The sequence below is a fragment of the Anas platyrhynchos genome, chromosome 6, assembly GCF_047663525.1.
Source record: "Anas platyrhynchos isolate ZD024472 breed Pekin duck chromosome 6, IASCAAS_PekinDuck_T2T, whole genome shotgun sequence".
Taxonomy (NCBI): domain Eukaryota; kingdom Metazoa; phylum Chordata; class Aves; order Anseriformes; family Anatidae; genus Anas; species Anas platyrhynchos.
In genome coordinates this window covers 17,311,819-17,337,323 of record NC_092592.1, presented here as the reverse complement: position 1 = coordinate 17,337,323, position 25,505 = coordinate 17,311,819, and the positions used below count along the sequence as shown (strand labels likewise).

The 25,505-nt window shown below is 34.7% G+C and overlaps 1 protein-coding gene across 38 annotated transcripts in view; it reads right to left on the bottom strand.

The window, feature by feature from the left end:
- KCNMA1 (potassium calcium-activated channel subfamily M alpha 1) overlaps positions 1–25,505 on the bottom strand; it is a 469,740-nt gene that overhangs the window by 163,691 nt on the left and 280,544 nt on the right. For all 38 annotated transcript variants that reach the window (XM_027460048.3, XM_027460049.3, XM_072039510.1 and 35 more), the window contains 2 exons: positions 9,043–9,118; positions 4,557–4,632 (listed from right to left, as the gene is read on the bottom strand). In XM_027460048.3, the coding sequence (XP_027315849.1) occupies positions 4,557–4,632; positions 9,043–9,118 (152 nt within the window). The remainder of the gene's footprint in view (positions 1–4,556; positions 4,633–9,042; positions 9,119–25,505) is intronic.

Here is a 25,505-nt window from a genome sequence, read left to right as displayed (position 1 = left end):
CTTTTTCCTCATCTTCCGTAACTAAGTTCCCCCCTGCATCCAGTAAAGGCTGGAGATTCTCCTTAGTCCTCCATTTTGCATTAATGTATTTGTAAAAACATTTTTTGTTGTCTTTGACGGTAGTCGCCAGATTGAGCTCTAGATGAGCTTTGTCCTTTCTAATTTTGTCCCTGCACTGCCTTGCAACATCCTTATAGTCCTCCCGAGCGGCCCACCCTCTTTTCCAAAGATTGTAAACCCTCTTTTTCCTGCTAAGCTCAAGCCACAATTCTCTGTTCAGCCAGGCCGGTCTTCTTCCACGCCGGCTCGTCTTTGGGCACGTGGGGACAGACCACTCCTGTGCCATTAAGATTTCCTTCTTGAAGAGTGTCCAGCCTTCCTGGACTCCTCTGCCCTTCAGAACCTCCTCCCAAGGGTCTCTGCCAACCAATGTCCTAAACAGTTCAAAGTCGGCCCTCCGGAAGTCCAATACAGCAGTTTTACTGGTCCCCTTCCTGGCTTCTCCGAGAATGGAGAACTCTACCATTTCATGGTCACTCTGCCCAAGACAGTTTCCAACCACCACATCTCCCACCAGTCCTTCTCTGTTTGTGAAGAGGTCAAATTTCTGTGTTGGCACCAGCCTCTGAGCCACGTTTTTATCAGGTGGGCTTTCTGTGTCCTCTCAGTACCCCTCCCTGCCACCGTAGGGATGGACGAAAACACCACCTGTACTCCCGCTCCATCCACTAACTGTCCCAGTCCCCTAAAGTCTCGTTTGATGGTCTTCAGGCTTCTCTCTTCAATGTCATCACTGCCAGCCTGGACTGTTAAAAGAGGATAATAGTCAGAGGGGCGAACCAGGTTGGGAAGCTTTCTGGCCATGTCCCTGACCCTGGCCCAAGGGAGGCAGCAGACTTCCCTACGGGTAGGCCGACAAATAGGTCCCTCTGTTCCCCTGAGAAGGGAGTTGCCCACAACAATCACCCTTCTTTCTGTCCTGGTGGAGGCAGTCCTGAGACATGGAGTCAACTTCCTTGCCCTAGGCATCCTCCTGGGTAGACTTTCTACCTCTTCCTCAGCTGCCGCTCTCTCAAGCTCCAGGGCTTCAAACCTGTTGCGTAAGGGCATGTGTGGAGATGGGGCCGGTGAGAGAGGGCATCACCTACAATGTTGAGCAGGGACCTGTTTCCATTCCTCCTCAACTCCTAGGTCCCCTCCCTCTGCCTGACAACAGCAGGGCAGGGGGTCCACCCCCATTTGGGGTGTCTCACCCCAGTGCCTGTCCTTCAGGCCACGCAGGGAGTCGCTCCACAAGTCTATCTCCCACTCACACTCCCTGATATCCCTCAACCTCTCGACCTCCTCCTTGAGTTCTGCCACGAGGTGGACCAGGTCATCCACCTGCTCGCACCTCATGCACACAGTCTCTTTGCCCCCCGCAGGTGGTAGCAACAGGCTCAGGCACTGCCTGCACCCGGAGACCTGAACTGCCGCAGTTTTGAGCAGGCAGTCGGTCTGGGTGTGTACAGGCTTGCTGGAGAGCGCGCTGTGCCTGGTGTACACCATTGCAGCTGAGCTAGCGGTAGACCACCATTAGAATTAGAGAAGGTGTTCGTATGGGCCGGGGGGAACGCTCTGGCCTTCCTGCTTGCCCTGCCTGTGCGAACTGCCACACCACGCCCTGTTTGCCCGTCCTGTTAACTGCAGCACTCCTGGTCGCTTGCGCTCCCTAGGGGCAGCTTTTGAACAGCCGGGGAGGGGGCGCTGCTGGCTCCGCCTACGCCTCCTTCTTGCCTCGTTCACCTCCCTCGAGAGGGCTGCTGGGTCCTGTCGGCTCACTTGAGTGCCGGCAAAATTAGACCTGCCTGTCCAATCCCCCGCTCCGCTGCAGAACGTGTCTGCCCCAGAGCCGATCGCCTCGGCAAGTGGCCATGTAATATAAACTCTGGATCCTTTCCTGTGATTTATTTTGAAGAAACAGAGAACCTAAGCCTGCCCTTATTATAGCCTTATAGTTCTTTTGTCAATATGTGTAGTCTTGTCACTAATACTGTTTAGGGACAACATGTTTCCCCAATCACTAAATAATACATGTATAAATTATTTATTTAAAAAGAACAATAGGGTTCATTTCATACCAGTTTGTTCAGATATTTTCCAGTCTATGTTACTTCTAATGCATTCATACTGCTTAATGTTTTTGTTTTGAAACATGCAGTTATTAATAGCATTAGTGATATGCTGAGTTTCATGATGCACTACTACACAACCATTTTTACCAATCATTATTGGAAAGCTATTGTATGTGATAAAGGTAAGTTAAGTTATAACTTTATAAATGGGAAAGGAGTATACACTCTATAATTTCTATTAAAAGTTGTTCCACAGTAGGATGCTTGGAGTTTGAGAATTCCTACAGCAGAGATGTTTAAATATATATATATATATATATATATATATGTACACACACACACATATATATATATACACACATATATACACACACACACACAACACAAAACAAAACATCTGAAACTTCCTAAGGATGAAAATTAAATGCTAAACATGTCTCCCTGGTAACCATTGACAGGACATTTGTGAATGGCACAAAGCTGTGCCAGGGGAATTTTCAGACTACACACTAGAAAAATTTATTTACAATGAGGGTGATCAAACACACACAAACATAGGCTTCCTAGCAAGACAGTTGATGCCCCATGCCTGTCAATGTTCAAGTGGCATTTAGATAATGTCCTTAATAATATGTTTTAACTTTGGTTAGCTCTGAAGTGTCCAGGGAGCTTGACTTGATGTTTCTAAGTCTCTTCCAACTAAACTATTTTATTCTATTCTAAATGAATTCTGGGATAACTAGAAGATAAACAACTGAATTTCATGTTATATAGGTGAACATATGTACTGGGTCTGGCTGGAATGTCAACTTTCCCTGCAGCAGCCCATACAGTGCTGTACTCTGCACTTGTAGTTGGAACAGCAGTGTTATCACACCAGTGTTGTGTCTACTGCTGAGCAGTGCTGGCACAGCATCGGGCCTCTCTCTAACCTTCCTAGAGGGTGGGCAAAAAGTGAGAAGAGAAACATCACCAGGGCAGCTGACCTAAACCAACCAAATGGATATTCTATACCATGGGATGTCACACTCAGCAATAAAAGGTGGAAACAGGAAGAAGAGGGGAAGGGTGGGCTCTTGTGAAAACGTCAGTCCTCCTCCCGAACACCGACTACGTGTGTTGAGGCCCTGCTTCAAGGACGTGGTCAATCATTGCTCATTTGTGGGAAGTAGAGAGTAATTTCTTTCCTCTGCACTTCCACATAGCCTTTATTTGTTTTATTTGTTTGTTTTCCTCCCTTTTTTTATTATTATTTTCCCTTTGCCCCTCCCTTTTCCCCTTTTCCTTTATATTTCCCTTTAGTTAAATTGTTTAGTTCATAATAATATTTATTTAATTATTATTATTAATTGTTTAATTATTAAACAATTATTTTATTTTATTTTATTAAATTATCCTTATCTCAACCCATGAGTTGTTCTTTGCTTTACTTCTCCCCCTCCTCATCTAAAAAGAGGGGGAGTGAGAGAGCGGTTGTGGGATTTAGCTGCCCAGCACGGTAAAACCACCACAACATAGCACAAGGTAATTCAAGTAAAGTCAATTAAATTACTGTAGATTAACATGATTATCATCAAATTATAATATGACTCCAAAACCATTCCAGAATAACTTATTACTACTAGCACCTCAAAATTTTCCTGATTCTAAGTTGGTCTTAGAGGACAAGTCCTCTAGTCCACATCCTTTGTCCTTAGTGGACAATACTTCAAATACTTAAACATATTTAATTATATTGATTAAATAATTTAGGAAAAGCTTATGGTTTTAAATGAATACAATTGACATATATCTTTCATATAAAATAATATTAAAATTTATAAAAACATACATAATTCTATACTAAGTATCTCACATTTTACAGGCATTTTTAAGAGCAGGATAAAAATGTATGAAAAAAAAAATAATAATCTGTATTTAGTGAAGGATGCATCCAAAAAAATGAAATTTAAGATCAAAACAGAAGGCATGCTATCCCGAATGTTAGCAATCCTATTACTTCTGGTGGAAATACAGATTATTTTATTTTATTTTATTTTAATTTTCCTGGTACAACCATTGATTTACCAGGACCTCACTCAATTCAGGCTCTACCAACCCCTTCCAGGAAGCACTTTCAGGTAGTTACTTGGGAAACATTGCCACCTACTGGTAAATTGCAATCGTTCAAGAAGTTGCATCAGTTCAAGCCTCATACTTAACTATTGCTGAACCCAAATAAAATGTTAATGACGTATTACTTACTATTCAGAACAAATTTTGAGTAAAAGTCTTAACAATTGGAAACTGTGATGTCTTTTTTGTTTGTTTGGTTGGTTTTTAATTGTACTCAGTAGATGTACCAAGCGGTTAATCAGAGCAAGAAAATTTCAAGTAATAGAGTAATTCAAATAGCAGGTGATCCATGAAAAAAGCTGAAGAAATATTTTCAAACATACTTACCAAATGTATGAACCCAGCTGCTGTCAGCCATGTGCTGATAAATATAGAGCACAGATTCACAAGCTTGATGGAATTACTGTGGAGGGTAAAAAAAAAAAAAAAAAAAAAAAAAAAAAATGTATACTGATATTTATCATTCATTTTTACTACGTACTTGCATAAAACTGTATATTCTAGACTGGAAGACTCTCATGATGATTTCTGAACAGAACCAAGCTCCCTAAAAAAACCTTAATCAATGGCTTATGTGAAACGTATTATTTTTGACTTTGCAGCGATCGCATTTGTGTAAGTTAGATGGTTTGAAAGAGCTAACAAATGGATTGAAAAGGAAACAAACTACAAAAGTTCAAATGGATCTGAGAGCAGAAGGATGAACAGAAACCTTAGCTACATCTGGACTCCTAACAAGATAAGTAAAAAAAGAAACCTTCCAGAGAAATGAAACAAACTCTTTTTAGTCTCACTGAGTAGTATATGCCCTACTGTAGTCAGAATTGATTTTGAAGCAACTACCTCACTCTGAGTTCAGCAGGAAAATGCCATACTTAACAGCCTCTGGGTGAGGTTTAGGTGAAGTGTGGTCCCTCTGTTACAAAAATCACTATGATTTGAAAAGCTAGGAAGGATGTTCAAATAAATATTCAATGAACTGAAGTTCATGTATTATTATGTCTAAATGATCTTAACCATTCATGAAATTGTATTGAAAGCAGCTGTCCTTTGTTTTTGGAAACACATCTAAGAAAGAGCGAAGCCTCAGAAAAATCCCTATTATCCCCAGAGCAATATGTTCCAAAAAAAGGAAAATATGGAAAAACTCACTATCAATGTGTATTACTACCATGCATTAATTTCTAAACAAAGTTGAGAACTGAACCTGGGAAATAAGGCAGACATTAGCTCCACTGGAGACTTCTTTTAAGAATTACAGTTGATGAAATGGGCATCTGTAGGGACTAGGAAAGATGCACAGTTGCTATAATGATTATTGTACTCAAAATTCTGATGTTATAACTTCAGTTTTGCAATTAATTGATGTTCATGCACATCAAAACATTCCCTGTTTCACTTTCTGGAGGTATGGTTGATTAATATTCATATTTTGTTGATGATCCCATTCAATCATAACACAAGACTCTAACCCATATGTTCTAAGATTAAACAAAATGATAAATATCACGCTGATGCAAAGTTCCATTATGAATGGCTAAATATCATCATTCACCTGAATTTAGGCCAGGAGAAACTCCTGATGTAATAATGCGTCAGCTGGTCTCCACATATTACTGTAATACAAGTAAATGCTAGCAGTCATTGAAAATAACTATTTACATAATTTGTCTGTAACAATTTTGCAAGTTTATTAAAAATTGCACCTTTTCTGTCCTCTATGAAATACTCCTGTTTCTACCATAGTCTAAATATAGATGAAGGATTAGTCACAAACATTTTCCTGCTCTTTAAGCTCTTTCCAACATCTGTGCAAAATCCCTTACTGTGAGTCCTAAGTCCCTGTAGTTTTGTTGAAAAATATTAGAAAACAGTGAAGTGGAGGAGAGAAAATTTCAACTCAACAACAGACAATTCATTATATTTCATAAACATGGGAACTAAAAAAAAAAAATATGAGTAAGATTCACTTTATTTCAAACTAGGGAAACAAATAAATCATAGGCAGAGTATTGTCTCTTAATAGGGCACTGTCAAGCTTTGCTTTTTTCGTATAGATTCTTTTTAAATATAATTGATAATTTTTAATATATTGTCATAATTATCACTATTTTGCTAGTCTTCTCACTGCCTCTGTTTTTGCAGTGTTTAACTTCTTCCTTTGGACTCTAGTATTTCACATGGCCCTTCTTGTGTACTGAGTGACTGAGATGTGTTCCTTTAATCCTCATATCCCCATCAGTAACCAGTAGTAATTTGCATTTAAAGTAAAATCTTTTATTTAATGAAGGAAATAGGACAAGGAGGACAGAGCTGCTTCTCTAATTGCACCAAATATTAAAAACATAGCAGTGCCCTTCATACCCTATCAGTTTCTTGTCCTGTCAGCAGTTATTTTTTATTAGTTTCAAGCACACTAAAATACCTTTAGATTAATCCTTTCCATATTTTTCATATGAATACATCTCACCTTAAACAAAGATCTTAATTATTATTATTATTTTCATAATTTTATATACATGTTCAGTTTCTTTTCCTGTAATATCATTTATGATGTTGAAAAATTCATTGAAAATTAGAAATGGATTGCAAGAAAAGGTGAAATTTCTTTTTCTTCCTTTTTAAAACAAAACAAACAAAAAAAAAACTGAGCATAATTTGAGAATTTTATTTATTTATTTATTTTTTAACTCAGCAAAACAATGTTGCAGTAACTGGTCAAAAGTATGCAATACAAAATAAGAGTTTAAGGTAACAATAAGATTTAATGGCTACTGTAATTGAAACTGCTCAATTTTAGGTAAGTAAATTTTATTTAAGAAAAAAAAAATAATAATAATGAAGACAATAGATTAAATGCTCTATCTCTTGCAAAACTACTGAAGATTGACCATTTGCAAAAAGTGCTTTTTTGCTTCCCTGAAAGATTAATAATGCGGAAATAGAAATAGGCCAAGAAAATAGTATTCTTGTACTGTAACAGCATATTCACTTATCTCAGACCACCTCTGCTAAATAGCTTTTATTTATGGTGGTAGTTTAGAATATGCTGAAAAAAAAATATTTCTCATTTGAATTTAGCAGTCATAGTAACAAACTTTTTTTTTTGTTATTTCTGCAAGTCAAATCCATGTAAAATAAATAAAAAAGACTCACATTTAGTTACATGTCAGATGTAACTAAAAACTATTCTAAAATAAATAGAATTTTTGTCCATTTGTTGTAGTTTGACTCATCCACTTCACAAAATGCTGCCTTGTGAACATCAATAGTAATCCCAGTTATTATATTCATTTCAGGCTTATTAAGTAAGATACAAAAAAGAACAGATGAGGTGTTCTTCCACTGAAGAACTAGGAACAGGCAGAGACATAAAATGAGACACTGACTGTTGATGAACTGCTGGGGGTTTTATCAGCTGAGTAAACTGAAACAGACAAGTCAGAAAGTTCTGCCTTATAAACTTTATAAAATAGTCAGCATTTGGATTTTACAGATATTTGGGCATTCCGATAAGATAATTACAGAGATGACAACTAATCTAAGAGTTAATTTTGAATGAACAGGTCAATCTTGAAAAAGTGAGCTCTGAACTTAATTAATTCAATATCCCTTCATTTATCAATCTGGAGGTTTACAAATCTAACACATTTGAAAGGGACTTTTAGCCTTTATCCAAAAATTGCTGAGTTTCTGGGACTTTTCCGTTGATTGCTATGTCTTCTGTTGAGGTTGTTCAGTGTGTTGCAAACTTATTGGATAGTCTGTGCTCCTGGACAAATTATTTCCTTTCTTTACCAAACCTGTAATATTCTAAGCTGCTGGGCTGTAACTTTTACTTTTATTATTTTCTCTACTTGACAACAGCTGGATTTCTTATAGTCACATAGCTGAAGACAGATTTGGCAGTTCCAGAGCACAGAAAATAATTTTAAGGTTAAGGAATGAAGAAACAGCTGTGTACCATGATTGCTTACAAATCTGAAAGTTTTTTTTTGCCCACAACTAACAGAGCATGCTCTGCTATTATTAACATAGCATGTAGACAGCTATTTGTATATTAAATCCTCACACATGCACCTCAACTGATAGAGAGAGCATAGGAATAGAGAGAGCATAGGAGTTCAGAACGGAATTGAGTACTTGCTGGAAGTTAGGTTCAATACTTCAGCTGGAGTAATTTAGGAAATGATGAAAGGCAAAGTATCTACTGCTGTGAGGCATGGGAAGGTTCCTTTTTTGTTGCTCAAAATCATCTTTTTTTTTTTTTTTTTTTTTAAAGTTATGCTTTTTTTATATGACTATCATGTATTAATGGTGCAAAGAATCAGCAAAAACCAGAAAGTTAACTGGGGAAATATAACATATTCTTTGAAAGGAATGCTAATGACAATGAGCACAAAATAAAGACAGCTGAGTGTAAAAACTTATTATTTAAAAAAAAAAAAAAAAAAATTAGCTGTATTCGATTGTTTGAATTTTGATTTCTGTTTTGGCAAGGCAGTAGAATACTAACTGATAATGTGAAAAGAAATAATATCTAATCAATGAAGAAGTCTGTAATTCATTCAACTTTTAGTTTATCTGCATTCAGATATTCTAAATAAAACCTTCTACAGATAACATGGAAAAAGATACTTACACTGGTAAATCATTCATAAGCAAAATAAAAGCTTTAAAGAACAGATAATGAGTAGGTGTCTTACTTATTTATTTTTATTCCCCACAAAAGAAAATCATATATTACTAGGACCACAAACAAAAGCCATTTCTGTTCTGCCATCAATACACAATACATAAGGAAATGTCTTACCTTGTTTTAAGGATATTCAAAAACTGCAATATTTCTGAAAACTGTATCAGCCTAAGGGCTCTTAAAAATCTTAAACCTGCAAAAAAAAAAAAAAAAAAAAAAAAAAAAAAAAACTATAGTAAAGAAAGTAAAGAATAATCCATATTGTAATAGCATTTCACTTCCAACAACAGTGACCAGTGAAATCAACGGAGGTAGCATACAAAATGTCAAATACCTTTGAAGTGTTCTTCCATATTTAACAGTTCCAAGATCCTAACCATGACTTTTTCAAATTGTTTTAAATTTAATTCTTTAACTGCTGAAGTATCCTACCAGAAAGCCTTAGTTTAGGTAGGAAGCCATTGGAGGCTTATATAGGCTGAAAACTAAGGGGAAAAAAAAAAATCACTGCTGGGAGTTCTAGTACACATGACTTTCTCTTCCAGACTGCCAAAGACACAAACACATCATAAACTTCTCATTCCTCCAACCTCCCACATTGCTTAGTGAAAAATAAGAGATTATGGGCAAGAGATCTGATAACCCAGATAAGCTAGACTGTGGATATGCCTGATTAAACTGGTAAATCTTAATGACGTAAAATCATTTATTGTAATAATGGTCTCTATCTCCACCCCAATTTCCAAAAATTCAACCAGAAGAACAGGCAGAGCACACACTCTCTCCTAAAAATTAAGATCTGATATATAATTCTGCATAATAATAGGTTACACTCTATTAAAAGTAGCAATTTTTACACAGAAATAGCATTTTGTGTTGAATTCAGGTTGCCTGAATAAGCAATTCTCAGGCAACTGAAAAGCCAGTGAAAGGAAGTATGCAAGAGAAAATAGTATAAAGGATTAAGGGCTTAAATTATTAAGAGAGACAAACTGGTAGTAAATTGTCTGCAGATCTTTGGCATATGAATAAAGGTACATAGCACAGTCTACACATGCACAACTTAAAAAAAAATAAAATAAGGCTTTGAGGAAAATTTGTAGTAGACAGTGCAGATAAGAGTTACATAAAAATCATGTAATATACTATTGTGGATGTTACAGTTGTGTTTAGGGTTGCTTCATCTCATATTATCCTTCTTTATTGACACATTTCACCTACTTCCAGTGCTATAAACCACTTTTTTTCTTTCCAGAAATTTAAAGAAAGCGTGATCCTGGCAAACATATAAACTTGGGCACAACCTTCCTCTTCTCAATGTGTAGAGGTTCCCCTCAAAAGCAAAGATGCATGTGATGAGATGTGTGTTAAATCACGTCTTTCTCTCCACAATACTCTAGGAAAGTTGCTAAATATATTTTATTTTTTACTCTTGGTAACGAGACAGGGAACAAAATAAAGGATGTTGATTCTGTAGGTCTTAGCTAGCTAGTATGTTAACGACCCCAAAGATAAGGGAGTAAAAAACTGTATGCGAAGAACCAGAAAGAACTAGCTTGACTGCTGAAGTCTGTCAAAGGAAGGGTCAGGAATTTAGAAGACTTGTAGCCTTCATCAGAAGACCACCAGAGCACACCAGATGACCACCCAAGGACTCCAGTATGCATGTGAATAGGTGCGGGAACCTACATTAATGATTCTTCGGAGGCTTGACTTACTGGGGGGGGTGGGGGAGATGAAATGAATATGTATTTGTCACACTAATATAAACACAAACACACTCCCAGTAACCCTTGGTGTGTGTGTGTTAGGCAGAGCGATCCCCCCCCTCCCTACAGCCAGTGCTGTAATAAAGAATACCTGCTTAATAACTTTGGTTATTGAGTTTTCACTCCATCAGTAAGGTTCATAAATAGCCACAAGTGTAGAAAATATCTCTTATCTGTGCATCACAAACATATAGTTTCTTTTTAATTAATGGCTATGTAGAAATATGAAGATTAATCTTAACTTAAAAAGTGGATTTGGGAATCTAAGCAAAAAAAAGCAATAAAATGATACTTAATAATTCTAAATTACAGATCCATTTGAAAGAAGAGAATAATCATTTTAGATTATAGTTCTCACATTGAGAGAGACATATCCCTCTGCTGTACTTGCAGTAGTTCCCACAAATGGTACAATTCAAAATTATGTGCATTTTGAAACTGTCCATCACTCCACTCCCTAGCAACTTTTTAATAATTGTGTGGTCAGAGAAAAATCCCTCATTTCAAATGCACGGCATCTTAAGAGAAGTTAATGAGCTATCCATTGCAATGTTTCAAAATAAAGACTCAAATTTAGCAGTGAAACCTTTGCTACCAGTCTTACAATGTTTGAGATATATTTTACTTGCTACAACATTGAATAATAGAACAAAAACTGTAGCTTCAGTGTATACTTTGCTGAAGAAGAAGAAAATCTTTACAAATTAAGTTCTGCATTTGCTACAGCCTGCACTATTTTAAAGAATTCCCTTTAGAATTTGAAATGTGTGTGTGTGTGTGCGCGCGCGTGTGGTGAGGCTTAAAAGCTCAGCTTACTTGGTCTACAAATAGAAGTGGCTTGTAAAAATTCACCATGTAACCTTTATATCTTTTGTAGGACATTACTAGTGAGGTTGTGTTTTATAGCTGAAGTAATTATTACACAGAATGGATCAAATTTTGATTCTCAGAAACCTTAGGGTATTACCTACTCTGTGTGGCTCACCTGTGAGTAAAAATGAAGAGAAAATGACAATTTTCCTTACCATCACAGTATATGAATACTTTCACAAAATTTTGGGGTCTCTTTTCAAGAACCAAATGGTACTATTATTAGATTCCTACACCCATGTAATTTTAAATGATTTTTTGTACTTCCTGTCTTGCAAATAATGAGTTTCAACACACTAGAAAGAATACGATATTTCCTATGTTCATAGTATCAAGCCATAACAAGGCATAAAGCCTATGAAAAGGCACTAGAAAAAGGAGGACCCTCTAGATGATATTGAAAACTTAATAGTCAAATTACCATGATACTATATGATACTACTTCATATTTTCTAGAAAACACATATATTATATAATTATCTTTTGTACAGAAATCAAACATTTTAGAAATATTTAATTTTTGTAACTAGGCTTACAAAGAAACAAGCAGCATCTGGGAGTAGCATTTTTTGTATAAACCACTGTGACAAAGGCAGACTGTTTGCAAATAAGGCTGAAAGGCTTATTGTCAAAGGTTTGAGTAGGGAAGAAGTCTATATAAAGTAGAAAAAATCAGGAACATGTATAACAATGGGACATTCCAAAACAGCCTAAAAAAGAGCTCTGAAAAGTGATCTGAGCTAAACAGACAAAAGAACTGGACAATGGTAGGAGTACAGCTGGCAGGTTGGAGTAACTTTATTTCTGGGTACTTATAGTATCCTGCTCTCAAGTTTTGAGTTTGGAAGTAACAGTTCATTGCCTGTTTGTAAATGAAATCCATTATGCCTACAGTGTTTATCCCCCATAACACCATTAACACAGAATCAATCAGCCAAAACAACTCTACATATTAGAGGCAAATTATACTAATGTGCATATCTCTCCAGCGGGGTATCTTCAAACCACATAAAAACTGGGGGGTTACTGGCAATATCCACTAACACTAGCTGAACTGAAAGAAGGGAGAAAGGGGAATTCCCAGTCTTGAATAATTAGTTTTAAAGCTGTGAAAGAGATGAGGTGCTGTCTTTGAGCTAATGTTTTACACTCTAAAATATTTAATAGCATGGACTGCACAACCGTCTGCAGCAAACTGCATTTTGAAACACTGCAGGTAATTCAGAAGTGTCAAGATTACTCTTCAAATAAGCTACAAAACCGATGTCTAGGGATAAATGGTAAGCATAAAACTGATGAAACAAGTCTGTCCCAAATATGTTATTCACGACACCCTGCACTTAGCAAATGGATGATGAATCAACTGAATAATTCCCAGAGGAAAAGTCCAAAGAGCACTTCATTCTGGTACTGGAATTAATGACATGCCAAAGTGCGCTTGTAATCATGTATGCATCCATAAGCTGATGACACAGTAATCCTCACAGCAATAACCTTGTTGCAGTGAAACTGTTGTCAGACTGAAAATAGCCTGAATTATTCAATAGGTATCTTAGTATGAATCCACACTAGATCAAAATTAAGCAAAGTTAAATAGAAGAGATTTTGATGAGTCTCACTCAAGAGTACTTATCAACAACAGGTCCATAAAGAATAGCCTGGCTTTGAAAACTAATAACATGCTAATAACAAAACTAATAACTAGTATCACAATGACCCATGCTATGCTCTCTCACTGTTTCTACCCCAAATTTGACTCATTTACTACTAAGATGACATTATCTCTTTCAGGCTCACCAACTCACCAGGAACAGAAATTTATGACATTTGTTTATGAATCAAAACTACAAACAAAAATTCTGTAATAAAAACACTAACAAAAATTCCTGTTTTCAAAAGCTGTGTGAGCTACTCATACAATTGTGTACATATCTCTTTCCTAAGTAATATTTGGGAAGGTTTTATGTATGTGGGAAAGATTTCTTTTAAAATGAAATAATTATAAAACTGCTTTACATTTAAATGATATTAATAGTAATTTAAATAGGGTAGATTTCTTACGTATTACAGTAAATTCCATTCTAACTTTGCACATTTAATGGGAACCTGACTTGTAAAGTTAACTGAGCAAGCTGCTGAATAGAACACTCAAGAAGTAATTGCCATTTTGTCTCTATCACGTCACTCACCTTTTACTTGGCAAAAGTTTTTTATATGGGAATTTTCTCATGGGATCTGATTGGAATAGGATAGAATCCTACACAATGCAATTTATAAAAGGAAAAAAAAAAAGTTTCAAAAGATTTAATTTACCTAAAAAATCACTCTAACTAGAAGAAAAATACACACAAAATCAAAGGTCTCTTCTGTTTACAAATCTTCAGCTGCTAAATGCATACTAAGGTATGCTTCTGACCTGCAGTGTCTCTGAGCTGCAATGCCTAAGATAAAGCTATGAGATCCATAGATTTTTAGACCAGAAAAGACTATTATGATTGTCAAACCAGATTCTTCTAATATAACACAAAGTATTTCAGTCAATAGTTTCTGCCTCTAGTCCAATAATTTCAGTTGTAGATATAATGAATGACTCAAATAAGCCTTCAAGTGTACCACAGGATTGTTTTCTTACTGTGCAAATATCTGTTTAGCTACATTTGTCACTACTAACAATGAACAAGCAATTTTCAAAGAACACTGAAAAATTAAAATGTGTGTAACTTATTTTATTCTTTTTACCACATAGTTTTCTAGATAACATAGGAGGTTACTGGGAATAAAAGAAGCAATTATATTTCAGAATTAAAATTAATTTGCACAATGCAAATATTTATTAGAGCAGATAACTACCAAAAGTTAAATGGTAAATTATATGATTACATTAAGCTAACAGAAAATTAGATATTTCTAGTAACAAGGGAAAAACATGTACAAACCTATGTTTTTGGAAGTATCTACAAGTTCAGAGTTGTCAACTTGGGATATGCAAAAACAAGCAAAACAAAACACAATACCAACCTGACTTCTAGAGATGCCTACCTCCTGAAAACCTATGCACTGAATTTGGATATGAGAAAGTGACACACCCAAATCTCCTGGACCAATTTTAAAAGGTGACTAAGAGTATCACCCCAAAAAACTGAAATCAGCCTCAAGTATTACAAAAGCCAATGAGCTGTGCAAAAGGAAACAACACATGCTGTTGAAATAATGGGATAGATACAGAATACAACAGGAGTATTTTGATTCATATTTCTGCATACTTGCTCACTTCCGTGAGGTTCAAATATTCTGCAGCAATTGCTTTCTGTGTCTTTAGTAAGCTCAGTAAGATCAGAACAGTGGTATGACAATAAACTAAATGACAGTAGAAATAAAATGAGAGCAGATAATTATTTACTTGAGGAAGTTTACAAAGAAAAAAAAATGATTTAAAACTTTATTTGACTTCATAGTCTTAAAACTTGCTCAAATATGGTATTTTCCTGTCAGTCAGAAAGTTCTGCAGTCTTGACTGAATTGATGCTTTCCATTGGATAACAATACAGCAGTGATTAGAAATTGCTATAGGTTACAAAACCCCAAAAGGAAATTTACTACTGTAAGTCTGTAATGAAGAAGAGGAGAAAACAAGCAAACTGTTATTTGTCCTTAATGAGATTGTACAAAACAGAAACAGGAACTGGATTATTATCTCATTCAACATAAGAGGTCAATCTAGTGTAACAGAATCAAGTAATACATTATTTCTTATCAATGAAATACATAATAATACCTTTCTTATTGTCATATATTGCTTTTTCTGTCAGTTGCATATCCAGACGTACTGGCATAAGAATCCAGAGAGCTTTTGCATACCATTTCTATTATTTGCAAACCATTCACTCATTTATCAGAATCTTATCTTCAGTGAATCATTTCACTACTCATCAAACCTATGAATGGCTACTGCTACCCTGTATATGACTGAGACTGTATGTTTTACAGAAGACTGAATAAACAATAAATCCTTATTTAGGAAATCACTTCAAACCTTTTCTGAGACAAAGAATAAAAAAATAAAAACAGAGGGGTAATTTTTAGGATGCAAAATAATCCTGTTCTGAATGGTTTCACACAGTGTAGCAGAGCAACCTGAAATTCCACTCGCTGAAAATGAAAGCTCAAAAAAAAAAAAAAAAAGATAAGAAATAGCATAGGAGTAAGAGAATCTGCAACAGAGCCCCGATATACATGTCCCTGTTTCTGTTATGGAAGTGTACAAGCAGAGAAAACAGGCCACAGCATGAAAAAATCAATAACCTATGAACCAGGGCAGTGAAACTTCAAGTTAAGAATCTATACAGGTTGTATAATTCCTTTAAAGTAGTGCTGCATCAAAAAACAAAACAAAACAAAAAAAAACACTATTAAGAAATATCTCTGCTACACGTTTCTTTAACTTATATATCCACTTACTAACATGTCAGCCATTTTTTTTTAAAAAAAAAAAGCAAAAACAAAACTAACAAATAAACAAAACAAGAATTTCTCAATAAATATACCATCACAGAACTTTACTTTCCAGCCCTCAGTAAAGACTGAATTATTTGATTCTAGCTGAAAACCAAACCCCTTTGAGGAGGTGTTGGAGATATGGGCACATTGCATCATGTGAGATTGGGAAGGATTTTTTCCTAAAAAGTAACTGAAATCCGATAGTGTTGTTTTAAATATGAAACAAACAAAGAAACAATATAAACAAACAAAAATTTTCAAAAAAAAAAAAAAATCACAGCATTAACACCAAAGACAGAATCACAAACTACAGTTTTGAAGAAAATGTTTAAAGTTGGAGTTGGACCTTACCCCAGTAGGAGCCGACCCTATAAAAAGACACCAAGGAGTTTCGAAAAGTATGTTGTTCTTCCTTTTCAGGGCTATTATGTCCAGCTTTAACACGATATCCATTCTGGAACAATTCTCCAAGAGACTTTTTACGCCTTCTAGTACTTTTATAAGTTTCTGTACGTGTGCCCCCAGAAGGGTTGTGGTAGACTAAAATCTTGCTGGGAATCATGACTATGTATCTTCTGCTTCAAAAGCGCTGCACTTAAGAAGTATTGTGGTCCAGTCTTCAGTCACAGCATCCGCTAATAATGAAGTTATTTTTATATCTATATCCTTTTTCTTTTTTTTTTCCTCCTAATTAAGTATCAAAATAGAGAGAGAGCTCAAAGATCTTTCTTAACAGAACTTCTCTTTGAAAGCAGAATTATTTAACTGGACAGAGGATAATGCAAAGTTTACCTTTACATGTTGTTATCAAAAGCCAATTCTGGATAACCTAACCTATTTCTGTTAGCGTGAAACAAATAGAATTAATGCAAATACAAAACTCAGCCTCACAAAACACACCAAGAGCATCACCGAGAGGGTGGACAAAACAAATCAGAGAAGCAGGCAGGCAGGCAGTACAGATGCTCCTCTGATCTGTGATGTACTAGAGCTTAAAACCCATCTTCTATCCGGATATTACCACATAAGCTTCTTTCAGCTACACCAGAGAGCCACACCCATCAATCCAAAACCTACAAATATGATGCTGTTCACTTGGAATGAACAGGTACTCTCATAAAGAATATAATTGTTGTAGATCATGTACATAAATAATACTTGTATGTTGTTTTCTTTGGCAACTTTAAACATGTATCTTCTGGTGAAAGTTATTATGTAGAAAGCAAAAATCATGTTATCAGCCAACTCTTACAGGGTTTTTCCCAGATGAAATACATACAATACAACCACCCTTTATCCAATCCCAACTATATTACTGAAAAAAAAAAAAAAAAATAGCCATCAAGAACACAAAGAATAGAGCACATTAGGTCTCTCAAGCAGACTTGTTCTGTGAATATTCACAAAATACGATTTTTGTTCAGGATTTTTGTACTATCTCAATACGAAAAAATAAATATAAATAAATAAATAAATAAATAAAATGTAAAGGTGAGATCGTACCTCCCGTGGTATATGATGTGCTTTTCTAGTCAACTTCCTGACTTTGAACATAACATGCACATTTCATTTTGTAAAGTTATCTTCATTTCAAGGAATATGTTTATCATTCCTATCTTTTGCCACAAAAGAGCCACAAAGATGTGTATGCCAAAAATATATCAATGCCATCTGTATTACAATGAAATGCAGACACAAAAATAGACGGCACCATGTGCTTATAGGATCTCAAAAGGATATACAGGATCTCAAAGCATTTTAGAAATGTTATTGAAGTGTGACAATGCCAACTAGAGAAACAGGAAGCACAGTACACATGAATTTCCAATTTCAAGTATTATGCAGAAACTGAATAAAAAGCAAATCACGTCGGTGGCTCCTTTACACTGTAATGTTTACACTATGTTCTTACAAACAGCCTGGTCAAGTTCCCACTGGTCACAAAAAAAAAAAAAAGCTCCACTGAGTCCAGTAGGAATAGTGATTAAATCTGTACAAATGCATGCAGACATATATAAAAATATCTTTGAGTATTTGAATTATTCCTCTCAGAATGGAAAGATTTTAACAAGGTAGCATTTATCTGTGTTACTAATCACATCCTGTACTGCTCAAATTGAAAGAACATCCTACTTACTTTTTACTACATAAGCCATACTACTTTTCTTTCTTTTTATATTTCACCTTGAATTATAATCTTGCTATTATTCAATTTTAAAGCTATCATTAGTATACTTTGTAGTTAGTACAGCAATTGTTTGGGTGTAGAAACCATTAGTCTTGTGAGCCCAGAATATCTCTAAAGCAAATCAGTGTTCCAGTAATAAATTGGAATAGCCAAGCTTTTTGTTTACATAACCTATATTTTGGCTTCAGCAATCTGACAGTATTTCTTTAACTCTTTCAGCTCTCTGGCATAGGGGATGATAGATTTTTATCGATTTTCCCCCTTTTTGTTTCAGTGCACTGCTAAATCTGTTACATATATCAAAATATAAAAATAAAAAATAAAATAAAACCTGGAAATACATCTGAAATAAACCTGATTCACAAGTTAAAAATATTAATCTAGACTTCAGCAGCAGGAGGATGACAACATTAGTCCTGAGGAGTAATCAGTGTCATAGACAGAGGTTTCTATTAATTTCCACAAAGTTTCAATTACTATTTACCATGCAGTGATGTTTTTTACTTTCATGTCCAGTGCAGAGGCTTCTTCTAGGGCAGTTTTAACATTCTGTTCTACAATCTGATCTGATTATGCAAGATAGCTTATTGTTTTCAGTAAGAGTAAGGTTCTCTACCATCTATTTCATCTAATGTAAACAGGCAGTAAGTGTTTGACCAAAACCTGAAATTTTGTCCTGACCAATTTTTTAGAACAGTAGATGTGACTGTAATACAAATTCAGCAGGTCAGGTGGCCTTTTTTCTCTCCAGATTCAGCAGCAAGCAATTTATTGTAAGGTGTTAAAGATTACGGTACAGATCAGTCACAAGATACCAGTTTCAGCGCTGAACCAATTTTGCAACATCATTTCAGCAATACAAATTAATCTTCAGGACTGCATAGAAGAGTTTTCTTAATTTCAATCTTAGCTGTTAAATTTGTATTCAGAGAGACCCCACATATGTTATATAGACCTCATCTTTACACCCAAATGGCACAGGGTTAAAACAAACAAACAAAAATGGTTCTTCAATATCTGATCACTTCAAAAAAGTGATCAATATCTGATCACTTCAAAAAAAAAATAAAATCATTTGATTCCCAACTCTAATATAAATAGGATAAAGGACAGTTCTCAAATGTCATGAAACTTTCACAATAAAAACGAAAAATAACATGCAGGAAGATAAGGCCATATTTTTGTTGCTTTTATTTTAAAAAATTCTTCAAAGAAAACAAAGGCAAGTGAAACTAAAATTGTAATGTTTGTGCCAACTCTTTGTAAACCCTTCAGCAGAAAAATTATTAAAAAGTTATTAGTAACTCGTTGCATGTTTTTGTTTGTTTGTTTTTGTTTGTTTTTCCTTACAATTGTATAATCCTTTCTAGATAATGAAGCCTGTACTCAGAAAGGATGTAATAGATGCCTTTTTTACTTCTTTGATTTTGGAGAATATATTGGTATTTTGGAGAATATAAAAATTGGACAGTTTAAATGATGATGCTACTAAAATCAACGTGACCCTTGAAATCAGAAGTTACACTTCAGTGAGCTGAACTTGCAGACAGGTGGCACTGAAGGTTTGAAATTTTGGGGTTGTTTTTTGAAGTGTCCATTACAACTCAGAATAAAGTAATTTCACTTCCTGAAGAAATTACAAGTTAGCATCTTGTTTAATTTTCTCTGGCATACATCAGGAACAAATTGCACTGAAATCAACAATATTATATTCTGAGAGGCTGTAAACATGGGGCAGGACAGAATGATAAGAACAAATGCAAAGGAAGGACGAAAGCCAGATCTAAAGCCTGACTCATGCTGCAGGACTTTTCATTTATTTATTTATTTATTTTAACAAAGACAAGCAATTCTGTCTTTGCTCCTGTGGGTCACAAGGCCATAACCATCAAAGAACCAATGAGCATACTATGAAATAAGACTTGAAAAGGTTTCAAATATCTCAGTTCTAAGCAATTTGTATGAAACATTATTTAACCTTTGAATTGCACATAAATGAAATATTTAAAGAGAAGACTTGAGCATATACATACATATTAATTATGAAAAACAGGTTATGAAAATGATACTCCACAAAATTGTATGCGATTATGATGCAAGTGTGGAAAGAAAGTTCAATTTCTGACAGATGTGTGCCAAACACTTCATAAAATATTTATGCCTGTCAGAAATTCTTTCAGTAATTAAAAAGACTAACATCAATTAGTCTTGATGCTGCAGAATTATCAACACTAAGAACAGATAGTGAAAACGTATACGTTCTGTCAGAGAAGATTAGAAAGTTTCTAGAAAAGTGTGTGTCTCTCATTTTTTCTTAGAAGACAGCCTTCCTCCAAATACACACATTTGATCTTTTCTAGTGATTGTAACATATTTCTTACAAGATCCATCCTCCATGCAATTGTATACCATTTGCTTTAGATATATTTCTACAGTAAGTTTGAGTGACTCCAAAAGCTATCTTGGTTCATTTTTATTTCCTAGGTGTGTCTGTTTTTACAGTGCTGTACATTTGTACATTTTACAGTGCAGTACAGTAAAGACATTTTGCCCATAACAGGAAGGAAAGTGAAGCCAGGCAGAAGAATCCAAATTCAGTGTTAATATAAAATTTTATAGAAAAAATATGGAATCACAGTATTTTACTTACAAATTATCCCATCTCATTTAACTTATACTTGTAATATCTTCTGTGTAGAGACTCAGATTTTCATTGACTAACACATTATCATGATATATATTGCCTGCTAACTAACCACTATAAACTTTTTTCTTGAATTAGAATTGCCCTAACCCTATATCTAGCTATTACTAAATGTTTCATTAACTATGCTTTAACAGTTCAAATAATATCAAGTTAATTGTACATAAATTATATAATATACAAAATGTATATATTATACAAATTTTATTAAGAACAATAAATTATCTCAATTTGTTTTATTTCTTCTATAATTAATCATTTAAGTGCCTAATTAAAAAGTGAACTTTAAAATAATATACCTACTACTTACAGCAGCCTTTATGTAACAGCACATTGATGAGAATCCCTAGATTTAGAATTGCAATTATAGCTATGGAAGTTGTATGTTAAATAGGAAAGGGTCACAAATGTTCAATTAGGGAAAAAATAAATATGAAAGTTGCAACAAAGAAAGAGAGAATACCTACTCAAATCATATTAGTATTCTGCATTAATCCCATTATGATTATTTCCTCTTGTGTCACAAGGCTGAAACAGCATTACATCCTTAGCTTTATTGACTGACTTGGTGTTCCTTAGAGAAAAGCACTCCAGAACAGAATTAAGTAAAAATGAGCAAACTGATATAACGTGAAAACATGCACTCTGATATCAACAAAATGTCAATGCCATACTTCATCAGTAACATTACAGCTGGCTAACTGTTAAAAAACAGAACCAAATAAAAACAAACAAAACCCTTTCTGCTAGGTTATGGAGGTATGCATCCCCCATCCCCTAAGTCTATCATCACCTGAAATCATAATGCATCTTCAAGTACATGATATGTTGAATGACCAAAAGGCAGCACTGTAGATAAATGAGAATGCCATTAAATGCTGGATGCACCGTGATTGGAAAGGTAGTTAATAAATAGTGCATAAACATATCTCCACACAAAAACTCAGACATACAGTTCTGTTGGAAAATGTTCTACATTGTAAGGGGTTGAAGAAAGGAAAACATAACCAGCAATTAGGATTGAAAATTTACACTGAGCAGCTGAGTAACTGAAGTGATAATGGACAAATAACCACTGGTTGTTTGGATGTACTTCAAAAACCTTATACTGCAGTAGACTAAACCATTTTTGCTCTGTCATTTTTTCTTCTGAGAGACTACAACATTTTCTTGTTGTTTAGGTAGACTATCATCTGCAGATATCCTAACCTGAAAAAAAATCTTGATATCAATCTTGGCATTTAAAACACTGAATGAACAATTCTTTTCAGCTAAATTCTGTAGTGATTCTACAATATTATTATTGTTTATAAAAACAGCACTCCTTATAGGACAATGCTGAGCAAAATGCTGTGTACTAGATCTCATCCTGTGCTGCATGCTACCATGTCTCTTACTGTATAGAGCCTGATTTAAAAAAAAAAAAAAAAAAAAAAAAGCAATATAATTACCTAATATTAGGGAAATTAGGGTTTAGGGGAAAAAAACGTTTACATATGGGAAATTTTACGTATCTAGAAAAGCAGAGTTTCCCAAGTTCCCAAGTTTAAGAGTTGCAGTTCTGTATGTTTTATTGGTTGGTTGTTTTTGTGGGTTTTATTATTTTTTATTTATTTTATTAATATAGATGCTGTTCTGGTTTTGATCCTTATATGCCATAGTTTTACTTACAACACTAAAATTGCTGATGAAATCAAATAGGCTGTTTTTCCAATATTTCTGCTTCTGTTCTTAAGTAGCAGCAAGGAAGATTTCATATGAAAGCCTATCTCTGTGTGTAAATGTGTGTGTAATCTTGAAGGCAAGATAAGCTTAGATAGTTTGAACATAAATACTGAGAAAATTTGGATTCTTTGTCCTTGTATTCCTTTATAGATAACAAATCAGAGAAGACTGGTAGACAGATTTAGTGCAGAATGTTTCCTATGTAACAAAAGCTTATGTAACATTTGCAAACACACTATACTGATTCGTTCAAAAAGATTTAAAAACTAAATGCCTGAAAAAAAAGCAAAAAAAAAAAAAAAGTATTCAAAAGTTTAGTAATAGCTCATTTAACACTGTTCTAAATTAAAAACTCCCCTGAACAGAAAAAAAATGGGAAAGAGAAAGATGCTAAAGCATGCACACAAAGAGCAAGCAAACACTGCCCTCTGAGCCGTGTTAGCTTTGTTGGTAATGACTTTTAAGCAATCCATCAGGTACACCACTTCAGTGCAAGCTGTTACAGAGAAGATAATAATTTCATTGATGCTTTTATGAAGTGGAGGAATGTTCTTTCATTCATGGATTTCATTTCCTCTGATGTATATTTATTTTTGTTATTTACAATTTGAGATAGCATGATACAAAACACTGCTGAAGGTGATACCAAGGTTAATGAATTCTGAATATCTGGGGATTGACTGTGAATCAAGAATAAGCCTTGTATAATGTAAGCATGGACATTATAGATAAAGAAGTACTAGAGAAGGTTAGGAGTTCAAAAATTGATATGAAGCAAGCAGCAACTCATGAAAGATACTGTTTTCTTGACTTGGCTCAATATTGTATGAAGTTTTTCCAGATGTTAAAATAACATAACACAACATCCTGCAGTTCAAATCCTCGGAAGATGCCTTAGATACTTTAGCCAGAAGAACACTTATCACTATATCCCAAAATTTCCTTCTCTTCATTTGACCTGAGTTTTTATGGCATCACAGTACTGATACAAAAATTGCATAGTGAATAAAGGAACAGATAGAGGAATGTAGCATTGTTACAAATCTATCCAAGTGTTAATATGAAACATCACAAAAGCATGAAAGTCAGAATTCTGCTGAAGCAGAGAAGGTCAACAAGTATTTCTCCCTGTCCCAATGGGATATTTGCCTATCAGGCAACTGTCAAACTATGCAACTAAATACACAGCTAAGTTTATCCTTTTGTACTTTATAATAACAGTGTAAATCTTAATCCAATCCTCCCTTGCCTTTTCTTTTATTCACGTATATATTACAAGTAAACAATCCAAAACAGTCTCCTGAACTGTTCCCACTTTGACCAGGCCTTGCTGATAAAAACATGGTGAGGGGAGGGCTGTTCAGAGACAGAACATTAACAGATAATGACAATATACAATTCAGGTATATCAGAAAATATAAAGTCTAGCTCTTTTTTTTTTTTTTTTTTTTAATTATTATTTTATTTTTTAATATGTAGTACAGATGGAGAAAAAAAAGTGTTTACAAGCTATGTTAACTAAGAGTTAAAGACTTTATTGCATATTGCTAATAAAAGAAATATTATTGCAGCATTATGTTAGTAGGGGGCTGGTAGACATTTCAAAAGTAATATAAGCAAGGCAGAAGTTTGTACCATACATGACTTATTTAGAAAAAAACAATCATGTAATTACAGCAATAGTCGCCCTCCTAAAATAACTGTGGAGAATGCTAAATACATCTGTTAGGCAAAACATATCTAAGTCATTATATCTGGAGACTTCACATTCAGTCATTTTAAAATTTCGCTCTGGGTACTACTTAACGTTGGTTTTCACTGAGTGTGGCATTGTCTATTGTAGTTCCAGAAATATGTAAGAAAGTTAATATTATTTTCACATATTTAAAAGAAGCAACCACAGACCACAGTTAATCAAATCTCATAAAAAAAAATCTATTAAAAAGTAATTAGGAGGTTACAATAAATAATTATGTATGCATTTTAGAAAAAAGATCTTATTACTGCAGTTTTTCCATCCAATTTTATATTTGAGAGGTAAAATTATAAATCCTAATGTGGTTTACTCAGCATTGCTACAGCATCCATTAAACAGACCAAGAACCAGTAAGTCTTTAAATGAATCTGGTATGCCTTCCATGACAGTCTTGTCAGGGATGGGTTCTTAACTCTAAATTATTTTATACTTCTATTAATATTCTAAAGGGAAAATAAAATCCATACTAATAAAGTTAACAGGTGATGTTAGGGGATGATAATGTAGTAAGCTAGTAAATAGCTAGGATGATAATGTGAAGAACAAGCAGCGCTTGGTATATCTAAAGCAACAAACTATGTGTTTTTAATGGGTAACTCTAAACTTATGACTTAATTTTTCCCCACTAAAGATACTTTCTGTCTCAAACAAGTTCTTCATTTGAGGAGGAGACAGGAGAAGAGATGCAAAAGGTCAAAGTAGCCCATCCCTTCAACCAGGTACACTAGAAACACTAAACTTTAAAGCAATAAACTTGGTTTCAGCTATCATATCAACTTATGACAGCTATTCAACACTCACAGAGTGAGACCAGCTTGGAACTGCCACTTATTCACACTGGAAAAACTGAAGTTCCCCCTATGTATGGTCCCTCCAGTCAGAGTGGACTAGAAACCAGAATGAATTTAAGGTCAATTTTCTATTTAGTGTTTCTCTGCTTCTGTGTCTTTTGGTTAACTTTTTTTTGACTTCTCATCCGTGGAATAGAGAGAGGGTGAAGTGTTTCTGTCAGTTTGCTTGCAACAATACTCATTAGAATTAGTTCTGGATGTCATCACAAATACCTATTTG